The sequence below is a fragment of the Myripristis murdjan genome, chromosome 22 (assembly GCF_902150065.1).
Source record: "Myripristis murdjan chromosome 22, fMyrMur1.1, whole genome shotgun sequence".
Lineage (NCBI taxonomy): Eukaryota > Metazoa > Chordata > Actinopteri > Holocentriformes > Holocentridae > Myripristis > Myripristis murdjan.
Window position 1 is genome coordinate 31726106 of NC_044001.1, and position 23771 is coordinate 31749876.

Sequence of the window (23771 nt, forward strand, 5' to 3'; positions counted from 1 at the left end):
GATAACTCAAAAACTAATGGAGGAATTTTAATGAAACTTCATGGAGGGACTAGTAATAAGTGATGGATGAGCTGATAAAATTCTAGTGTATTTAGGTCAGAGGTCGACATCACCTTGAGGTCAAAACTCACATTTTGAGACCTATATATGTAGTAACAATTAACAACCATTAACTAGCTAGAAAGTCTAGCTTTTGGTCCTTTGAATATCACACCCTTGTAGACTGTGTTTTTCAAAGGAGCTGAACTTGAATTGGGACCCAATAGTGGCTATTGTGGATGAGGCTGCATCTTTTAGGCTAATTAAATATAAGGTGCTGTGTGTTTGGTTCCTCCAGGGACTGGAGCCTGAGCTTTTCTTGAAATTGGTCAGCTTCTTTCTGATTCAAATTATGAAATCTTAAAGGATCTAACTTTTCCCATCTCCCTTGAAGCTAATGAGATGGACAACATGACAGCAGATGGCAGGGATGAACCACAGACTGACTTTATCTACTGCCATGGTGCCATCACAGAGGTTCTCAAATTTGGCTCCTGTCGGTTACACTCTGGACACAAGGTGCTTTTTCTTATCATTCCAGGTGAGTTGGGCCGATGTTATGTATTCGTATATTAGTCTCTTTGTCCAGTCTTGTCATTTTTATACATTATCCCTCTTTATCCCTCATTTTGCTTAATTGAATCAATAACTGAATGTTAATGAGCCTCTATTTTACACACTCTGAACAACACAATAAAAAACACACAGAATTAAAAAAAAAAACAATAAAAATGAAAATATTTCCCAAGTCAAAAGTAAAAAAAATATGAAAATTTAAAAATGAATGAATTAAATTAAAATGATCTATCCAGAAATTTCAAATATACAAAAATATTTTTAAAGTATTTAAAAATTGTTAGCTTTCACAGAAAAACAGTGTCTTCATTGGCAAAATTAGCCGTTTCCATTTCATTAATATCAAAATATATAAAGCTAATTTCAGTCAGGTTTCAAAATGTTAAATTGCTACTGAGCTCAGCAACAAAACCTCAGATAATTTCGGATAATTTTCGGATTTTAACACTTTGGGTGAAGCAGTCACCCAAAGTGCTTCAGCGCAAAGTGCTTCAACTGCTTCAGCACTTTGGGTGAAGCAGTCTGTCGCTGAAGGAGCTCTCCAGTCTAGTTAAAGTGTCCTGCAGGGGGTGGGAGTCGTTCTCAATCATGGATGACAGCTTAGCCATCATCCTCCTCTCACTACCACCTCCACTGAGTCGAGGGGGCATCCCAGGACAGAGCTGGCCTTCCTGATCAGTTTGTCAAGTCTCTTCCTGTCAGCCGATGAGATGCTGCTCCCTCAGCAGACCAGTCCATAAAAGATGGCTGATGCCACCACGGTGTCATAAAAGGTCTTCAGGAGTGCCCCCTGCACTCCAAAAGACCTCAGTCTCCTGAGCAGATAGAGTATGCTCTGGCCTTTCTTATAAAGGGGGCAGAGTGCTCGTCTGCGGAAATCCACTACCAGTTCTTTGGTTTTCCCCGCATTGATCTGGAGGCAGTTCCACTGGCACCAGTCCACAAGCCCTAGTCCACAAAGCCCTGTGTTAGTTCTCTGTACTCTTTGTCATCCCCATCTGTGATGAGGCCGACAATTGCAGAGTTATCAGAACTTCTGCAGGTGACAGGTGGGTGTGTTGTATGAGAAGTCTGCAGTATAGAGGGTGAAGAGAAATGGAGCCAAGACCGTTCCCTGCGGGGCCCCCGTGCTGCAGACTACAGTGTCGGACACACAGTCCCTGGTCCTCACATACTGTGGACGGTTGGTGAGATAGTCCAAAATCCAGTGTGTGAGGTGATGGTCCACCGTGGTGTGCTCCAAGTTGTCTCTCAGAAGTACAGGCTGTATTGTATTAAAAGCACTGGAGAAGTCAAAAAACATGAGGGGGGGTTGGGCTGATGATGTGAGCAGTGGGGGTGGCTGTGAGCTGAGTGTTGTAGAGGGGGAGAGGGAGGAATTTGGGCAGTTAACACTGGGTGCAGGGGGGGGGGGCTGCAGCATGGAGGACTGGGCTGGGGGAGGGGCAGATGACTGATCAAATCTATTGAATATGTTCAGGTCATCAGCCCACTTTTGGTCCCCCGCAGCTTGGGAGTCAGGTTTCTTGTGGCCAGAGATGGTTTTCAGGCCTTTCCAGACTCCAAAGACATATTTCTGCTGTAGCTGATCCTCCAACTTCCTCCTGTAGGTGTTCTTCCCCTCTCTGATCTTCCTTCTCAGCTCCTTCTGCACAGCCTTCAACTCATCCGTATTTCCAGACTTAAAGGCCCTCTTCTTCTCCTTAAGCAGAGCCATTATGTAAGGGTTAAACCACGGTTTACTGTTTACTGTGAAAAACACCATACAGTCCTGGTGGGTACAGTGTTTTCCATACAAAAGTTAATATAGTCCGTTATGCATTGTGTGAGACTATCAATGTCCTCTCCATGGGAATCACAAAATTCCTCCCACACAGTTGTGTCAAAACAGTCCTTCAGAGCCTCCTCAGCCTCGTCAGACCATCTCTTCACTGTGCGGGACACAGCTGGTTGCCTGTGCACGAGAGGTTTGTACACAGGCAGGAGATGAACCAGGTTCTTCACACACAAATCCAGTATCTTACTGTCTCTAGTGCAACATGTAACATACTGGGTGAAAGTGGGCAGAGTGGAGGATGGAGAGGCATGATGAAAGTCCCCAGAGATAAGAAGGAGGGCCTGTGGGTGCTCTGTCTGCAGCCTGCTTGTAACAGAGTGGAGAATATCACAGGCTGCATCAGCGTTAGCAGAGGGGGGGATATACGCAGCTATCGCAATAACATGCAAGAATTCCCGTGGCAGGTAATATGGCCTCATACTAACAGCTAACAGTTCAGTGGCCCTGCAGCAGAGCTGTTCTTAATAGTGATGTGCCCAGAGTTACACCATCTGTCGTTCACAAACACTGCCAGCCCTCCTCCTTTCCTCATACCGCTCTCCCTCGTCCTGTCCGCCCGCACAAGCTTGAAGCCGTCCAGGTCTGCGGTCGTGTCTGGGGTCAATGCAGTCAGCCATGTTTCCGGGAGCATCATGATGCTGCAGAAGTTGCTATACTTATTGTTTATTAGAAAACTATTTACAGTACAGCCTCATAACTGACTTTCAGATCAATGTTTCTGATCACAATAGTAAATGAACTATATAAACACAGAACACGAATATTCTGAAGTGCATCAATGAATACAACACATGCAGTAGGCAATTATGAAGTACTAGAGAGAGAGAATATAGAATATATACAATGGTGGAAAAAAGTTTTCGGACACCCTTAAAATTTTACACAATCTCAAATATCATGAAATATTTGTGGAAAATCTTTTTTGTGTTTCAAAAGGTGTGGCTGCATTAGACATACAAATACAAATTATATTTTTTTGTTTATTGTTTACGAGAAAAACTAACAAAACTGAATTCTTGACAAATTCTTCAGACCACAGAATCTTCTTCCAATTCCCGGCTGTCCAGTTCTTGTGTGCCTGGGCCCAACGATGCCGGGCTAACCTCTGTCTCTCATTGATCAGGGGCTTCTTGATAGCCTTGTAGCACCTTAAGCCATGATCTAAAAGTCGACCACGTACAGTGCGGGTGGAACATTGGACACCAGTTTGGTCTGACCACTGCTGCTGAAGCTCCTGTGATGTCATTGGGCGGTTTTGCCTGCACATGCAGATCAGGGTGCGGTCATTTCTTGCTGAAGAAACCCTTGGACGCCCAGATCTTGGTTTGTCTTACAAGCTGTTGGTTCGTCTGTATTTCTGCAGTGTATCCAACTACTGAAGGACTGCATCTGCACTTCCTGGCTATCTGGCGGCAGCTGTACCCTTCCTGGCTGAGAATTATCTTCAGGCCTGTTTCCTGCGTCCTTGTTTTAGCCATTTTTGTGTCTGAAGAACTTTCAAATGTGCTGGCTTTATATAGACAAGAAGCTTGGCAACAAAAATTGTGTCTTTTAATAAAAAGAACGACCTTCATCACTGGTACCAAAATGACCCAATACTCAAAATTTCGTATGTATTTTTATGGAACCAATCAATTTTAAGTTTTTAATGGCTTTTTTAAGGATTTGTTTAGTATTTGGCTGTGACTGTACTAAAAGAAATTGCAGTTGACGACCTAAGAGTGATTCTTAATGCAATATTCACAAATGCATGAGGTGTCCGAAAACTTTTTTCCACCACTGTATATACACACACATATACATATATACACACATTATACATATACACTACTCACAAAAGTTAGGGATATTTTGGCTTTCGGGTGAAATTATGGAAAATGTAAAAGTTCATGCTACAGTGATATTATATCATGAAAGTAGGGCATTTAAGTAGAAAGCATACACTGTGATTTCCTTCATCTCAAACAAGTTATTGAAACAAAAGCCATTAACAGTGGTGGGTATACCACAACAAAAAAGTGTCAGTGTCAATAACTTGTCATGTGCCCTTGAGCATCAATTACAGCTTGACAACGACGTCTCATAGCTGTCACAAGTCGACTTATTGTCTGCTGAGGCATGGCATCCCACTCTTCTTGAAGGGCGGCCCTCAGGTCATTGAGGTTCTGGGGTACAGAGTTATGAGTCTCTACACTGCGACTCAGCTGATCCCATAGGTTTTCTATTCAGGTCTGGAGAAAGTGCAGGCCACTCCATTTGAGGTACCCCAGTCTCCAGCGGCTGTTCCCTAATCATGCGACCATCGATGAGCTGGAGCATTCTGTCGTCCATGAAGATGAAATTAGGCCTGTGTTGTTCATGCAGCGGCACAATGACTGGATTAAGATGTTATCAGGTAGCATGGGCTTGTCACTGTACCATTCATTCACAGCACTGAGGCCCACTGGTCCCCTCGTCCAGCGTAAATGCTGCCCTGGCCATGCAAGACGATGACCACCTGTGCCTGGTGGTGTGGTCAGGTACCCTTGCAGGTCGTTCTAGCACGCAGACAATGCTGATGTAAACAGTTTCGAATAGTCTGACGTGACACTGGGTGCCTCTCACCTCCCTTAAACGTGCCTGGAGTTGAGTGGCATTCATCATCCAGTTCCGCAGGGCACTGTTCAGCAATGACAGCAGTCATCAGTGGTGGGATGTGGCCAAAGGGATGTCCACTTCTATGCCTTTCTGTGACTCTTCCAGTCTTCTCTGTATCTCTGTTGCAAACCTGCTGATGACACTCTGTGACACTCTAAGCTCAGTGGCCACTTCCGTCTGAGAACATCTGTTTGAAGCCTCGCAATGGCGAGGTGCTGCTGATCAATTGTTAGGTGTCGTCTGGTCTCATGATGTCAAAATGTGAACAGCATGATGAGGAGGACTGTTTTAAATACCAATTCTAATTGAACCAGGAAATTTATTGGTCGATTCATGGATCAAACACCTGATGTGAATTTTGCCGTTAAGCTCCTTGTTAGAGAACAGCAACTTGTGCAAAAAGTACTGTAACACTGAACAGTTGGACATGTGCATTCAAAAGTTTACAGAAGGTCATATTAAGTTCACCTGTAAAGGTTGTTATGCATTTTAGGTTCATCCTGAAATTTCACCCGAAAGCCGAATATCCCTAACTTTTTGTGAGTAGTGTACATATATACCCATACACACAGAGATATATGTGTCAATATGAGTCATATGACCATTGGTTCTTAAAAGTCATAATTTTTCAAAATTTTTCAAAATGTAATATGATCAGGTGAGATACCCTCCCATGTATAAATACAAATTACATTACATAATAAATAATCGTCTCTAGTAAAAACTAATTAAGCAAGTGGCCAGCGTCTTAAGCTTATTACACAAAGTCATCACAAACATCCTAACAGGCCAAATTGAGCAAATAGTCAGCAAAATATACCGTCTCAATACCATAATATAAGTAATGTTTAAACACCAAAATCCCATGGTGTCAGTCAGCCCACAGTATTACAACACATACAAGAGCAATAAGTATACTAGAAAAGTGCACTTTCTGGGGAAACTTCATGGGAAAGCTGGAAGAGTGACAGTGGTGCTTGGGAGAGAATCTCCTGAAAATAGTGGTGAAACAAATGCTTTTTCCTCAATGAAAGTAAGTCCGAGCAGAAAATAAAATGTATCATGAGAAAGGTAAGGCTTGGGCTCTTTCAAACTGTCAAAATTATTTTTCAACTCCCAAAAATGCCTGCCCTAGAGCAAGTTAAAGTGTGTGGTTCTCCTTCTCTCCCCAAGATTTGGGTTCCAGATAGAATGGGAGTCTATGGGGGAAAGAGGCTGGCACTCCTGCCTCGTTAAGTGTCACCGTTTAAAAAGTTTAAGCTACTTTGCTTTTGTATTCATATTTTTCAAAGCAGAACTATTTTTCCTACTACTTTTCCAAAGAATTATGCATGGTGAGTTGGAGAATTGTGGCCAGGGGAGCAAATAAAAGAAAATTTTTAGACTACTTTCCAGGGCCTGCTGCACTCTAGCTGTGATGTCACTCACTCTGGCACTCCAAACGTCCGCCATTAGTGTGTATTGTGTCTGGATTTCAGCTTCAACTGGAATTGTGGAGAAACGGAAAGTCCGGAGCGGCTTTGAAAATTCACATGTTGCTTCTTCTACACGTTTTCGTATTCGGTGCATGGACGCAGATGAAAAGCTCTGCGCCCTGGAGCCTTCCGAAGTTTTGGCCATTCATTTCGGATGGCCGAATTTTCCGTAAAATTGGAATTGTGAAAATTCCATAAGTCGGATTGCATATAAAAGTAATATCCAAACCTCTCCCATCGGGCCACACATTTTTCCAATTCATTGTGTGGCCTAAACGAAAGCTGTAGGAGGAGTTACTGGCCAAAAAACGTACGGAGTAAGAAATAAAGGAAGAAAGAAAGAAGAAATAGTAGGAAGAACATGAGTGTGCAAGCTGCCAGCTCTTGCCCACTAATAATAAAGAAAGAAAGAAAGAAAGAATAGTAGGCAGAACATGAGTGTGCAAGCTGCCAGCTTGCTTAATTAGTTTTTATTCGAGACTACCTCTGAAATCAGAATTTCATCCATGATGCCAAGTAACATGTAAACAGAATATTCCAGTTGCTGCAGCGCATATAAACACCTTATTCGGAAAATTACCTTAGCCAGAATATTGACCCGAGTCGGGAATATGGTGTGCATGTTAAACGTAAGTCATGGTACTTTACAGGGAAACTTCAATTATGCAGGAGGCTTTTCAAGTTCTTCCACTCCTCCACTTGCCATGCTGCCACATACATGTGAATATACAATTTTTTTTTTTTTAAATAATGAAACAAATCATTGCGTTTCAGACTAAAACACAACCAGTCCGTGGTTCACATGCGTCCCGAACTCATTAGGTTAGCTGTACAGATCACTGATTAATTGTGATTTGCACCACTAGTTCCAGTGCAGGCTCCCCCGACCACTTTTCCCATGTCATACATTTTAAGAAGAATGTGCCTGTAGTCATCCTAGGTTTTCCACCAATTTTAAATCTGAAAGTTCAGAAGTATCTTACCACATTAGGAAAAGACTGACTAAACTCACACTGTGGTGGAGGTTGAATCAGTCAGTTTACAGTTTATATTTTCTGATGTTAAGAGTCTGTTTTTCTCTCTTCATGTAGGTAACCGGGTCTTGTGGGCTTCTACAACACCTTCATGCAGACACTTCATAGTATGTTTGGTTTATTACTATCCTGTGTGGGCTGTAAGCCACGCTGGCCACTGTGTGCCTCCTGATTCCATGGACATGATAGAAGGTACAGTTTCCCTTTTGGGATTCTTTTATTCTGCAGTGCCCCCTGTTCCAACTAAGCAAGGTAATTGAATGCTCATCTTTTGTTTTTTCTCCATTTTTAGCCTTCATCCTCACTAAGCTGGGTTTTCCATCCATTAAAATGAGCTTTTCAAAAATGTTCCTGAAAGTGTTTAAATCTAATGCTAGCCTTCCGTTTTCATATGAATAAGGAAAAGGGAACTTTTTGCAGAAAAAAAGAAAAAAACTTTTGCCTATTGTGGAAAGGAAAAACTGGTACTCCCAAATTGTGTGACTATTACTCTCTCCATGCCTGGCCTTTTTTTAATAGGCCCGTTTCCACCAGAATGTTCCTGGTAGTATTTGGGGGGCAGGGCTACTACAGGAACGTCCTCTCGCTCAGCCCTCTCAACTGCTGTGTCTCCACTGAGAGGGTCCGAGTAGGAGGAAGGTTCCTGTAAAGTTACCGGGCGGCGGTTGCGCGACCATGACCGGGGCATCAAAATGCGTGTTTGTTAAAAAAAGCCTGTTGTTAGCGGTAGCTAACGTCCGCTAAAGCTACCGTTAGCGCCCCTAAAAATGCCGGCTAAAAAGTGTGTGTTAGCGTTAGCTAACGTCCGCTAAAGCTAACATTAGCGCCCCTAAAATGCCGGCTAAAGTGTGTTTTTTTACGTTAGCTAGCACGTTAGCGTGAGTTGGTAGTGTTGGCCGTGTTGCTAGGGACGCCTGCCTTCGTTTGACATCACATCACGCTGTGAGTAAAACCCAGGAGTTTTTCAGGGCCGCTCAGAGTCCCTACCCCGAGGCAAGGGCCGTTTTTTAGCCCCTGTAAAGGTTCCTGAACTCTCTCCTTCGGGTAGTTCCGGCAGTGGAGACACGCGACAATGGCCACGACCCCGTAAAATTACCCCGATAGTTCCGGCGGTGGAAACGGCCTAATGAGATCCCAGTATGACTGAAGTCTAGTGTCCACAGCTCTGCATGCAGAGAGACCACCACAATGATGCTTTCCTCCATTTTTGTGTGTGCCTTTCTGCCAAAATCCGCCTATTTTTTCCGATTCCAATATTCTCTTGGACACGCTGAGGTGACGTCACAGGGTGCTGCACCCAAGTTAAAAATTTTCAACTTGGGCGCAGCGCGAGGCTGGTGCCGCCACTGCACAAGGCGCAGAGCAGTGCACCCTCGCACCCCGCAAATCACATACACAATGAATGGCTGCGGTGGCTGATGTGGGCGCCGAGCGCGTGCTATGTGAAAGCCCCTTTTACTCGGGGGACTGATGAGAGCGCAGTCATGTGGGAGGAGAAGGTAGTGCATATAGTGAAATGTAGTGACCTGCCTTCACTCGTCTCTCAAGCCAGAAAATGTCAGACAGGCTGGGTGTTCTTGCCAAAACCTGTTGGCCTAAGCCTAATGTCAGTACCTTTTCTGTATAAGCTGTAATTGTTTCCACTGAGTTGCACTGTGTGTTTGCACTCTGTTTATAGCATATTTATTCAGTAACCCTTGGCAAATTTTTAAATTCTTGGGTAAATTTTATTTATTTTATTTTTTTTATTATTAAGCATTTATTCTTATTTAAAGTTTCATTTTGCACTGAAAACTGTTCACATACTGTTTGTTTAAAAGAAGTGCAATAAAAATACAGATGCTTTCCCTAACATGATGAATAATCGTTATTACAATATTGATCAGAGTAATCATGATTATCATTTTGGCCATAATCGTGCAGCCCTACTAGACATTCTAAGGCCTAGGGCAAGGTCTAAATAGTAAGTAGGATCTGCATACAAAAAGAGCATCAGCCATTGTATGTTAGCTTTTTACCTTTCTGCTGCATCTTTAAAACAAGGGCCATTGTTGCTATCCTTTTCAGTGCCTTATTTACAACTACTCAAAAAACAATGCCTAGAATTAGGACAGATAGGTTTGGGCGATAAATTGATTAAATCGGTCAGTTTGGATTTAGGTTTAAAATCAATGCAAAAAAACAGCAAAATTGAGATTCAAGATTTTGACTATGTATGCTATAATGTTATAAAAGCTGCAGAGTGCTCTGCCCAGAAATGTGTTCCCATGAGATATTAGTTCAGAAAAGAAATGTTTTTCTTTTTGGGACATATCATCCAAAGTGTAGTGGCCTGTGGCACCTCTGATTCACTCAAGGAACTCTTTGTAAAAAATACAGAAGCCCACGCTGACAGATTTGACACTGACTGACTGAGTTATTATTATTATTATTATTATTATTATTTCAAATATAAAGTAAATTTGTGTAGTGATAGTTATTTTGATGACAACTCAGGCTTAGGGTCATTGTCATGTTGGAAGGTGAACCTTCGGCCCAGTCTGAGGTCCTGAGTGCTGTGGAACAGGTTTTCATTGAGGATATCTCACTTGCTCCATTCAGCTTCCCTCAAACCTGAGCTGTCTCCCAGTCCCTGCTGCTGAAAAAACACCCCCACAGCATGATGCTGCCACCACCATGCTTCACTGTGGGATGAAAAAATGAATTTAAACGATTGTAGCATCAGGCTGCAACATAACAAAATAGAAAAAGTGAAGGCGGTCTGAATACTTCTGAATGCACTGTGTACAACATATATGTAACGATTCATTGCTCTTCATGCAGATGCATTCTCAACAGCAGATGAGGACGATGTTTGGTCTAACGGGCAGATGACCACAAGCTGTCCTTTCTCAGGAAGCACGTTCCAAGGGAAACAAGCCTTGTCCTGGTGGGCCACTCCATTGGCTGCTACATTATTTTGGAGATGATGAAGAAAGATCCTGAGCTTAAGGTTAGTCAAGACTCTTTCAAGTTTTAGCCCTCTAGGGCAGGCATTTTTTATTTATTTATTTATTTATTTATTTTCGGAGACTATGGACTCTATCTTTCACACTGCGCTACCCGTTGCCACTATCCGCTACCCGTGAATTACGCATTTAGCAGCTTCCACTATCCCTAAACGGTATCTTGCGGCCACACTACCCGCTATACATTATGCCGACTCCTTTATTTGCGCCTGGAGGTGTGCCCGTGGGCGTGTTTATGCGCTTTCCCTACAATTGCTATCTTGACCACATAAGGTAGGGAAAGCAGATAGCGGGTCCTCAGAACCACCCGCTATCCCATTTGGGCTTTTACAAGAGCGCGCCCAGGCGGCTTCAATGCTCGTCCACTTGGACACGTGGACGTGCACATGCGGCTCCACCTCCCCAATTAACTCGCCTATACAAAGCCACCTTGCTTTAGCCTCAGTTGAACCCTTGAGAAAATGGCAGAGATACTACTAAATCGCGACCTTCCTCTCTCCATCATCACAGGTTTCGGTTTACGGATTTGGGATAGCGCAGCCTGCTCTTAAAGGATAATAGCACCTGGCACCTGATTGGTTTAAACTGGCGTAACGCCCAAACCCGCCTATGCATAATGTCACGGGTTTAGCGCAAGTGTTTTACGGATAACGGCAGGTGTGTAAGATAGCAACTTTTGTGGATTCTCTTACGCAATGCTAAATGCAACTTTTGTGGATTCTCTTCAGCAATGCTAAATCCCCAATAACGGGTTTAGGGACTCTGACGCAAGATAGGGCCCCATGGGCCTCCTCTTTGGCCAAAGCTTAAAATAGTCACGCTCCCCCATCTCAGCATCTCATCTCAAACTGCATGCAACAACACAATATTACTGACTTCAAAGGCATCTGTGAGTTTGTCTGACTCTGGCAAAAAGATAAAATTGTAGCATTCCCCAGAACTATATCTGAACTGTCTTTGACCAAATGACTAATACACTAATATAAAATGAGATGGCCTATATCAGAAATCATTCATATATTTCACCCTTTCTCTCACCCCACTGATCCACTCCTGAAATTGTTTGGTGAAAAATTATGAAATTATGACACTTAAAACTGAATGTTTTTATAATAAATACTTTATTTAAATTTCAAGATGTTACTGTATCCCTATTCTAATGGCACAGTTTGCAGCCTGGCTGAGAGCACTTTATCTTTCTTGTTTTTTTGAGAAAAGAGCTCTACGGTTAATCGATCCATTTTGGGTCTCCGCCAGATTCCTGTGCTTACTTTTTTTCTTCCCTCTCTATCCTCCTTCACTCTCTTCTTCCCTGCAGCCCTGTCCATGCCTCACCATGCTCACCTGCAGAGCAGGAAGACGACCCTCCTGCTCTGCGCCTCCACTTTTCTCTCCTCCACTATTTCTGCCTGTGTACTTGTCTAATATAATTGGAACAGTGTTAGATTCTCTCACATCACCAATATCACGCAGGTACGTTAGGAACATTAAATATTATACTTGCCACGGTACACATCAGTATCATTTCTATTCCTCAGAACTTGAGGGCATAACGTCATGATAAATCAAGATCATTGAGCCTCCTTTATCCAACATTACCTGACTCTCTTCCTCAGGAACCTGAATGAGTCATTACAGAAAATTACCTGACATTAAGCTATGTCGTGACGTTTTTCAAAACGTATGTGAAATGTAACACGTTAAGGCCAAACTGTGCATCTTTGACTTTAACCGTAACAGTCGGTAACAATGCAATGTTAACGTTAACGATAACATTATGGTCGTTTTCACAGGCTTGAACAAAAATGGATTAAACTTAATCTGGTTTAGGTACTTTTCTCTCGCCCTTTTCTCTCCCTCTGCGAGCGCACAGCAGTAGAATCAAACAGGCAGATGATAACTCTGGTGTTCATTTTTCAAAATAAAGTTAATTGCAATGTAGTGTTACATGTGAAATTATCATTTCAAACTCTGATTATAGTAAGTATATGTGCGCAAATATAGGCTATATATATGTGTGTATATATATCCATTCATACAATATACTTTAAATTATTTTAACATCTGGAAGAAAAAAAAAAATCATCATTCAGAAGGCGTGGCGGCTTTTATTTTGCCGTGGCAGTGCACCACGATCAATTACATGTAGCGGAAACCCTGTGGTAGATCACAGTAAGTCTTCAAAAAAGGTGCAGATGTTCCCAAATTTTGTGACTGAAGGCTCCCTGCTCTCAAGTGCAATCTTAATCTGTTATTCCATAGAGATCTCAATGACAATGACATGAGGTGCCCCCCCCAACCCCCACCTCCATCCCCTGTCTGGTTGCCATGCCTGGCAACAAGACAGGATGGTGGATTAAATTGATGGTGGATTAAATAACATGAGAAACTCCTGTTATGTATCAGACGGGCTTTCCCCCACTGCTCCAGACAATTTCCATTTCTAAGTTATGTCAGAGTAAATATTTTTCCACCTCTTTCTTGTTATAATTGGCCTTATAGCTCAATGTCTCTTGTGTTATCCAGTGTATCTCAGAACTCAATGTCTCTTGTATTATCCAATGTATCATATAGTTCATATCTATAGGACAGCTTGACCGCTTGGAGCTGGCTCCGCATAACAGAGAACAGATAAAAGAGGAGCCAGATGTACCTTCTCTATCTTGTTAGTTAGGTCTGTTGCATTAGATACATGCCCAGTCAACATTCACACACATAGCATAGCACATTCCAGAAACAAGGCATGGACAGTGGTTGGCCTGTCCATGTCCGGGTAACTGGCCAATTATTCTCGGTTGCGTTTAAGTCCAACCTATGTACGGGGCAGGCCCAAGCCCAAGAACATAAATGTGTATCATTTCCTGATATCGGGGCTCATTCTGACTGAGATCCTGCGAGAGCTCTGTCACACTGAGACCAGCGGTGCCTTGCTTTATATGTGACCAAATAAATATTATATCTGAGAGCTGAAGATTGACTCCGGTCTGTCCTTGGCATTCAACAAAAGAATCGGGTGCTAACAGCTGGGAAAGTGGAAATTCGAGGGAGGTCGGTTGGTTTGACAAGATCCTTAATTCACACTGTGAGCAGGCAAACACAAACGCCGCACAGATCGGCAGCGTGTGTGAGCTCGTTGTATATCATATATAGCAGTCAAAACTAAGCTGCATTTTCACTTCCACTATGAGGATGCCGATTAACACACACATAGCGAAGAAACCGAAACACAAAGAAAATCCTCCAGGAAGGGAATTTCGCGGCTCTGTTCTTCATCTTTGGCAGTATTGGCAGCGACTTCCAGGGCAGTCTTTTTGATTACAGCGCCATCACGTCGGCGTAATGCTGCAACTGCAGTTAAAATGACATCCCATCTACCACAACACTTGTCCAGAAAATAACAATTTTCCCAACCGTCAGAGTTTTGAGAGCCGGGCGGCTTCACGAAATTAGGCGGAGGCGGCCGCCTCATAATTTTATATGCAGGAAAAACCCTGGGAGGACGCTGGCGTTGTCTGTTCACCGCTTCTCAACTTGGAATCTAACTTGGACTCTAATCCAGCAAACTCTGTGCCTTGTGGCTCTCTGTGCCATTTTAATTCAGTTGACTGCCTGCCCGGTTTTACTGCTTAGCCCTCCGATTGCTGTGAAACTGTGTGGCTACGTGGCTACATCTGATAACCACCTCAACGGCACCTACCTGCTACCGGCCTTGAACTACCGCTGAATCCGTCCACTGATCCTCCGTCTGCTGCCGGACTTCATGCTCAGGGGATCCGTCCTCTTTTACTCCTCAAACTGGACATTTACGATTGCCACTGATGGGCATTTTGTGGTAAGCCCTTATGGCTGGGATCGCTGCCCCTTGGTGAAGCTGATCCTGCTGTTACTGCTGGTGTTAGCTAGCACCGTCGCTGGCTGGATCGCTTTCTGGATGCGTTCACCGATCCACCCTTGCTGGACTTTGTACCCTCCTCTGGTACTCCCTCAATTGACCATCACCATCACTACCGTGGATATTTCTGCAGGTAGCCCCGCGGCTGGGATTGTTACATCCCTGTGAAGTTCTATCAGCATCGTCGCTACCGGTCTCCACAGCTACTGCTATCTGTGTAGCCGACTGCCTTCACAGGTTTAGTCATCGGGGTGCTCTGGACTTTTTTCTCTCCATGTTTGCACTTCGCCTTGGGGATCACTGCCTGCTGCCAACAGCTAACAACGTTGATCTGCCGGTGTTGCTTCCGTCCAGTGGTAGCATGGCTAGGCTGAAGCTGCTGACGGTTAGCTCCGTCTGGCTGGTGGCTAGCGGTGATTGGCTAACTCCTCCCTTGGACTACATGGTGCTCAGGTACACGTCCTCGGAACTCCTTCGCTTAATTCCAGCATCATCCAGTCCTGGAATTAATTCAATTTCCATCATTAAGGAGCTTGGATTACTCTGTCGGCCACGTTACATCCACAGAGGTAGCGGTCGTAAGCTTGTTTACTCTGCTGGAAATTCCATCTCCTCTCTGTGGACCAATCGGCGTGCGGCTACTGTGGCACGACGTCATCACAACAATCCCCACGTGTGCACTGCCAACCTGCGCTCCCTCCTCTGTGTTGACAATGTTGCTCCTGACTCCATCCGCTCATTATCACCTAATAACAACCCCACCTCCTTAATGCTGTTGAACACTTGCTCTCAACAATAAAGCTCTACTCATCCATGACACCATTACTGACAGAAATATTGATTTCGCCTGTTTGACTGAGACATGGCAGAATCAACTGGACTTCCTCACACTCAACCAAGCCACATCCCCACGATATGTCTACATGCAGAAGCCTCGGTGCACTGGTCGTGGTGGTGGTGTGACGGTTTGAGTGGGGTTTATTTTTTATATTGGGTTAAGGGGTGCCAGCCAGGTCTCTCTCCTGACATATAAGATTTTTTTAAGAGTCAGTAGTCTGTTATTAGTCACAGTCAAACAAATGAAATAACCCTTACTCAAATTCAACACAAAGGAAGATTAAGTGTAAAACTTAACAACCCGAAAAGAACACTGGCAAGTATGAAATCAATGAAACACACCACGTTTTATGTATATATATATATGTATATATTTTCACACACACAATACAAACCCACAATGCAACTCAAATTATGTTTTTTTTCACACAAAATTATAACGAAAAATTATTTTCAGTCCTTTCTTTTCTTGATTTTTTTTCACAAAATATACAAACCAAAATTCAGTCCTTGTTTCCTTTGTTTTTCAGTCCTGTTTTCATTCAAAAGAAATAGTTTTCAAAACAAAATATTTTCAGTCCTTTTTCCACAAACAAAATCTTATCAGTCCTTTTTCTTTTCCTCACAATAATTTATTTCAACAATAACAACAACAACAAAAAAAATGGTTAAGTCTTTCAAAAACACCACCACAAAATTCACAAACAAAAAATCACGCTCTTGTATGGTAAAACGCCACCACCAAAAATCACAAACCAAAAATCACGCTCTTCTGTGAGGTCTCTCAAAAAATAAAACAAAAGAGAGGAAGCAAACAAAAATGCGTACTCACACCGCACGGCACCACAACAGTCAAATGTCTTGGGTCAGGTGTATATTTTTTTCCAACCTGTGCCGGACCACACACAGCAGGGAGAGGGAGAGGAGATGGCCGTCTCACGGATTTCCCCAAGGACTGGACGGGAGACTCAACTTCGGGTCGATTTTGCCTTGGCCTTTACCGGAGTGCTGCTCTGCTTTTCTCCAAAGATCTTCCCCACCTTCCACGTCATTTCCTCGCAACCTTTATCACCGGCTTGCTGATTGGCGCGGAGATTATTTTTCGGTGCGTGTTCCGACACACTAGGGGCAGTCGTGTGCTTGACGGAGGTCGCCATCACTACAGTAGGCTAATTTGGCCGTTTGGTACACCTGGCTGCCATAATTTTATCAAATGGAGGACAGGAGGGCTGCTGTTTGTACAGGGCGGTAGATTCATGGATGTCAGGTTAGTAGTTTGTTGACAATATTAACTTGTTGTGGGGCAAAATTATTTACAGTTACTATTTTATATTCACTTCCCATCGCAGGGAATTTTGTGACATTGTTAGCGGTCATTCATCGTGCTGATATCCTGGTGAAAGAACTTCCTGCACCCAAGACCACCTCCTTTGAGTGTACCATTTTCACAGTGGCTGGGTCCGTTCCACTCCAGGTGGTCCTCATCTTCAATTTCACCCAACACATCCAAGGTCCCACCCATGCCAAAGGTCACACCTTCGATCTAGTCTGCTCCACTGGCTCACCCCCCTCCCATCTGCAGTGCATTGATCTTGCCGTCTCTGACCACCACGCCATTCTGTTCACCATGCCTTTCTCCCCGGCCAAACTCCGTCCCAAACGCACCATCACATTCAGGAACATCAAGTCTGTCAACACACCTTCTCTATCCAGCCTCATACACTATATTACCAAAAGTATTCGCTCACCTGCCTTTACTCATACTATGAACTGAAGTGCCATCCCATTCCTAACCCATAGAGTTCAATATGATGTCGGTCCACCTTTTGCAGCTATTACAGCTTCAACTCTTCTGGGAAGACTGTCCACAAGGTTGAGGAGAGTGTTTATAGGAATTTTTGACCATTCTTCCAAAAGCGCACTGGTGAGGTCACACACTGATGTTGGTCGAGAAGGCCTGGCTCTCAGTCTCCGCTCTAATTCATCCCAAAGGTGTTCTATCGGGTTCAGGTCAGGACTCTGTGCAGGCCAGTCAAGTTCATCCACACCAGACTCTGTCATCCATGTCTTTATGGACCTTGCTTTGTGCACTGGTGCACCGTCATGTTGGAAGAGGAAGGGGCCTGCTCCAAACTGTTCCCACAAGGTTGGGAGCATGGAATTGTCCAAAATGTTTTGGTATCCTGAAGCATTCAAAGTTCCTTTCACTGGAACTAAGGGGCCAAGCCCAGCTCCTGAAAAACAACCCCACACCATAATTCCTCCTCCACCAAATTTCACAGTTGGCACAATGCAGTCTGAAATGTACCGTTCTCCTGGCAACCTCCAAACCCAGACTCGTCCATCAGATTGCCAGATGGAAAAGTGTGATTCATCACTCCAGAGAACGCGTCTCCACTGCTCTAGAGGCCAGTGGCGGCGTGCTTTACACCATTGCATCCGACGCTTTGCATTGCACTTGGTGATGTGTGGCTTGGCTGCAGCTGCTCGGCCATGGAAACCCATTCCATGAAGCTCTCTGCGTACTGTACTTGGGCTAATCTGAAGGTCACATGAAGTTTGTAGCTCTGTAGCAATTGACTGTGCAGAAAGTCGGCGACCTCTTTGCACTATGCGCTTCAGCATCCGCTGACCCCTCTCCGTCACTTTACGTGGCCTACCACTTCGTGGCTGAGTTGCTGTTGTTCCCAAATGCTTCCATTTTGTTATAATAGAGCTGACAGTTGACTGTGGAATATTTAGGAGCGAGGAAATTTCACGACTGGATTTGTTGCACAGGTGGCATCCTATGACAGTTCCACGCTGGAATTCACTGAGCTCCTGAGAGCGGCCCATTCTTTCACAAATGTCTTGTTTCACAGTCTGCATGCCTGAGTGCTTGATTTTATACACCTGTGGCCAGGCCAAGTGATTAGGACACCTGATTCTGATCATTTGAATGGGTGAGCGAATACTTTTGGTAATATAGTGTATCTACTCACTTAGTATCTGTTCCCCCTGACACTACGGTAGATGGTTTGGTAGCTCACTACAACACCGCCCTCTCCCTTAGTCTAGACTCTCTCGCCCTCCTCAAAACCAAGGTTGTCTCCTTTAACCGTCCCGCCCCCTGGTATACCACCGAACTTCGAGCCATGAAGACCAGGAGTCAGCAGCTGGAGAGGCTCCACAAAAAATCTGGCCTCACGGTCCATCTGCTGGCCTTCAAGGACCATGTGACAGCCTACAAGGATGCTCTCTCCTGGACCAAAACACAATACTACTCCACCCTCATCAGCTCTCAGGAAGGTCACCCCAAAACACTGTTCACCACCATAAACCGCCTACTTCGCCCCCCTGCCGACTCCCAACCCCCGGATGCTGTCAGCCTCTGCTCCAGGTTCCTGGACTTCTTTAAGGCCAAAGTGGAGTCCATCCACCACCAACTACAAGGCCATGCCCTTCACCCACAACAGCCCCAGGCTGCTCCTCCCCCCACAATGTGCCCGCCTCAGTGTTGCCTTTCATCCTTCTCCCCTGTTGATGCTCCCATTATTACTGAACTGGTCACCAAGTCCAAAGCCTCCACCTGCTCCCTGGATCACTTGCCCACTCCCCTGGTCAAAGCCTGCCTGCCCGCAATATGCCCCCTCTTGGTAGACATCATCAATCTCTCCCTCACCTCCGGATTTGTACCCACCTGTCTCAAAACGGCCTCTGTTATTCCCATCCTCAAGAAGCCTGGTCTAGACCCCGACGACTTGAACAACTATCGGCCCATCTCCAACCTTCCTTTCATCAGCAAAATTCTGGAAAGAGCAGTCGCTGCCCAACTCCACCAGCACATGTCCGACCATGAGCTCTTTGAAACCCTCCAATCCGCCTACAGATCCCACCATAGCACTGAAACCGCCCTCATAAAAATTACCAACGACCTCCTCATTGCTGCTGACTCTGGCCATGTCAGCCTACTCATCCTTCTTGACCTCTCTGCCGCCTTTGACGCTGTCTCTCACTCCAACCTCCTCAACTGCCTCTCCGACCTCATTGGCCTCACTGGTACTGCCCTCTCCTGGTTTCATTCATACCTCACCAATAGGACACAGTTTGTCACCATCAACCGTTCCAGCTCCCCCCCTGCCCCAGTCAATCAAGGTGTGCCTCAAGGTTCTGTCCTTGGACCCCTTCTTTTTTCAATCTATATGCTTCCCCTAAGTCAGATCATTCGCCATCACGGTCTCAATTTTCACTGCTACGCCGACGATACTCAACTTTACCTTAGCACCACCCCTTCCACTCAGCTTCCCCCCCCAGTCTCTTGTCAGCTGCCTTCATGATATTAAATCATGGATGTCATCTAATCTCCTCAAACTTAACAGCAAGAAAACCGACCTCTTGGTTGTGGCACCCAAGGCACTTCTCCGGAAGGTTGGGGATGTCCTTCAAGATAGCTGTTCCATCTCCCCATCCCCTGAAGTCCGCAACCTCGGCGTCATTCTGGACTCCACCCTTTCATTCCATTCACATGTCAAATCTGTCACCAAATCTGCCTTTTTTCATCTCAAAAACATTTCTAGACTCCGGCCATCGCTCACTGACACCGTTGCTGAGACCCTCATCCATGCTTTCATTACCACCCGCCTGGACTATTGCAATGGAGTCCTGTTTGGGGCAACCAGTAGGACCCTGGACAGGCTCCATTAGATAGATAGATAGATAGATAGATATACTTTATTGATCCCAACCAGGGAAATTCTGGTGTTCCAGCAGCAACAGTAGAAACATACAATAAAGTTAATTAAAAAAAGAATAAAGGCTAAAAATATACAATAGAGACTATAAAGACTAAAGACTCAAAAAATACAATAAGGGCTAACCTAAGGAAAGGAGATGCGAGATGTGAAAATATACATATGGAATGAGCATGACAATTTACGTCCAGAACTCAGCTGCCAGGGTTCTCACCCACACCAAACCCTGGCAGCACATCACCCCCACTCTCATCCACCTTCACTGGCTCCCAGTGAAATTCTGCTAACCTATAAAATCCTCCTCCTCACCTACAAGTCCCTCCACTCCCTGGCCCCCCGGTACCTATCTGACCTCCTTCACCTTCACACTTCAACCAGGAGTCTTCGGTCCACAGGCATGGGCCTGCTCGTGGTCCCTTGCACCTGCCGACGCACCTTTGGGGACAGAGCTTTCAGCATTGTTGCCCCCACCCTCTGGAACTCTCTCCCCTCTGAGATACATCTCGCCCCTACCCTGGACTCATTCAAATCTGCTCTCAAAAAGCATCTATTCAGTCTGGCCTTTGGTCCTTGTTAGCTGGGCTAGTTTTCTCTTTAGTTTTCTCTTTTGCTTACCTGTGATGTCTGTTCGTTCTGTTTGTTTCTGTTTGATTGCTTGTTCTTTGTAAAGCATCCTTGGGTGTTTTGAAAGGCACTATATAAATTAAAGTTATTATTATTATTATTATGAAGCAGCCTTATTTTCACTGACACAAAATATGGGTGCATAGATCACACAATTAACATGGTTAGGATCGATAACAGGCCTAATTCATTATTTTGTTTTGATTACAGTATTGAAATTAGACCTCACCTGTTGAGAGATGTCTGCTGAGCAGCAGGAGTTTTTGCTTGAAGGCTCTGACATGATCATACAGCTGGCTGATTATCTGCTCTTTCCCTTGAAGCTGAAGATTCAGGATATTCAATAGCTCTGTAATGTCCACGAAGAAAGCCAGGTCGGAAATGCATTGTTTGTCAGAAGGCACTTGAATGTTGTTTATCTTCGTTGCTTGAAACGCCCTGATCTCCTCATGCAGTTCAAAGAAACACTGTAAAACTTTCCCTCTGCTCAGCCACCTGACCTACTGGTGGTACAGCACGTCTCCGTACTGTGCATCCATCTCATCCAGAAGCGCTTTGAACTGACGGTGTGAGAGCGCCTTTGAGCGAATATTATTGACAATGACAATGACATCTTGCATCACGTTTTTCAGGCCGATGGATTTGACACACAGCTGTTATTGGTGTAAAATACAATGGTATTTTAATACCGACTCGCGGACTTTTTCTGACACAAGTCCAGTGAGTTCTCTTACCGACCATAGCCGGGGCTCCGTCAGTCGTGATGCCAGATAGGTTTTCCCACTTTAAGCTGTTCCTGTCCATAACTCGCTGCACTGCCATAAAAACATCCATGCCTTTTGTTGTCCCTTTCAGTGTTTCAAGGCCCATGTGTTCCTGACACACTTCAAAGTCCTCATTAACTCCTCGCAGGAAGACTAGCAGTTATGCCGAGTCCAATATATCCATGCTTTCGTCACACGCGATGGAGAAGGCAGAAAATCGACCTGCTCTCTGGACAATTTGGCCCCGAACGTCTTTGGCCATATCCTCAACATGGTGGGTGACCGTGTTCCGTGACAAACTGATGTGGGAAAAAGCCCGTGACTGATTTGGGCACATGGTGTCAGTAGCAACTGTCAGACATTGTTTCACAAAATCACCCACCGCAAAAGGTCGTCTGCTTCTGACAGTGATGGAGCTAATTGACGAAGATTATATTCTTTTAAAACAGCGAGTCTCTGGCTACATATTAAACATACTGCTGTGGAATCAATTTCTGTAAAAAAGTACTCGTGTTCCCAATATTTTTTAAATTTTCTCTTATCAGTGTGCCACTGCTTCCCACGCTCCATCCTAGCCTAGCATCTTCTCACTCTCTGGTCATTGTATTCCCGCCGGATTTGAGGTGACGGGAGCTCAACAGTGCCACGCTACCCCCAATGTAACACAATGTTAATTTGTGGTCAGGAGAGGAAGTGCAAGAATAAGTAAGAGATATTCTGACCTTTGGCAGCGGGAAAATAGTAATAATTAAAAGTATTAAAAATTGAGCAAGGGCAGCGGGCCAAAAATAATCTGATGTAAACGAATAATTATTGGCAAAATAAATTTATTGCCAGCTGATTTTGTCATTGGTGTTTATCGTTTATCATTTTATGGTTTCTTTATTGTTGCATCCTTAGCTATCAGGCTATTTATATCCCTGTATGCCCATCGTGGATTGAAGCATTATGTTCAGACTCAAAAAATGCATTCAGGGAAACTGGTGAAGACAAACTGCAATAGTGGGTAAACCAAAAAACATACAACCCCTCATCACAAAATAACCACCAGAATACACTGAACCATGTAAACTGATGACATATTACAGTGTAGGAGTATCCAAAGGTAGATAAGTTGTTCTTACAAGGAGTAGGAAAATTCCTCCCCTCAAAGGTTCAGGTATTTGGCCGTGACCTAACACATCACAACTGTTTTAAGTGTGCATCCTTTCTGTCTGTCTAGCTCACACACACACACCCACACCCACACTCAATTCCACTCCTGCTGACAATCTGGCATCCCTAATTTACACTGGGTGGATGAGACATCTTTACGAAGATATTATTGTTGAGGTAAATGCCATGATTGTGATTACATTTACATTTAAAGAGTAGCTATAGAATTAATAACTGACATCATCAGAGGGTTTCTTCAAAGGACATGAAGACATTCAGCAACCTCTAAGGTAGGGCTGGGCGATATACCGAAAATTTACCGATACCGAAATTTATGATGATAACCGACGTCGCTCTGCTCATGTCGGTATGTTCGGTATTTTAAAAAAAAAAAAAAAAGTCGTTTTTGTCTTTTTGGGCTGTGTGTAGGTAGGCCTGTTCATGTCCCTTTAAGACTCTGTACTACATGTACAGCGTGTGTAGTCACGTGACTCCACCCCCTCCAGTCTGCAACAAGACGGGAAAGAGACAATGAGGAAACAGAGGATGGTTCAAATGTAGAAGCGGCTGCAGCTGAGGTAGTCGAAGTAGATTCAGTCAAGGACGACTTGCTTGCCATATTTTATACTTTTAAACTTGGTTTGATTGTCAGTTGTTCAATAAATTTAACTAAAAGTATTTAATATGTATTTTCTTGAGTTATTCTCAGACAGCACAGAGTTAGAGTCGCACTTCTCAGGCATGCAAACTTGTCGCCTTTCGGCTACAATTGCTGTTTTTTTTGGTCAATTGGGTCATTCACATGAATCGCGTAGTTTGGAAGAGACGCCTGGCTTCCGAGTCCAATGGAAAGTTTTAACGTTAGTTTGAAGGAACCACCTTACGTTAAATTAGGCCTTGCATAACGTTATGCTTCGAGCAAAATGGCTAACATTAGTTAGCAAGACAAGCGGGCCATATGATGCTGGAGTTTACATTAGCAAGATAGCAAACTAATTAGCCAGCTAACGTTAGCTAGTTCTAATGTTAATTCCAGCATGGTCAGCTTGTCTTGCTAACCAACGTTAGCCATTCAGCTCTAAGCATATGCTAACCTAACCCCTAAGCCCTAACCCTAACCAACCCTAATCCTATCCCGTGACAGTCACCTTTTTTACTCCGAG

The 23771-nt window shown here is 44.2% G+C and overlaps 1 protein-coding gene across 1 annotated transcript in view; it reads left to right on the top strand.

The window, feature by feature from the left end:
* Nucleotides 1–23771, top strand: part of ldah (lipid droplet associated hydrolase) — a 31588-nt gene that overhangs the window by 4442 nt on the left and 3375 nt on the right. Inside the window, 6 exon segments of the mRNA XM_030081957.1 lie at nt 434–584; nt 7656–7725; nt 7727–7790; nt 8730–8746; nt 10440–10468; nt 10470–10590. Coding sequence (XP_029937817.1) covers nt 442–584; nt 7656–7725; nt 7727–7790; nt 8730–8746; nt 10440–10468; nt 10470–10590 — 444 coding nt within the window. The 5' untranslated portion in view covers nt 434–441.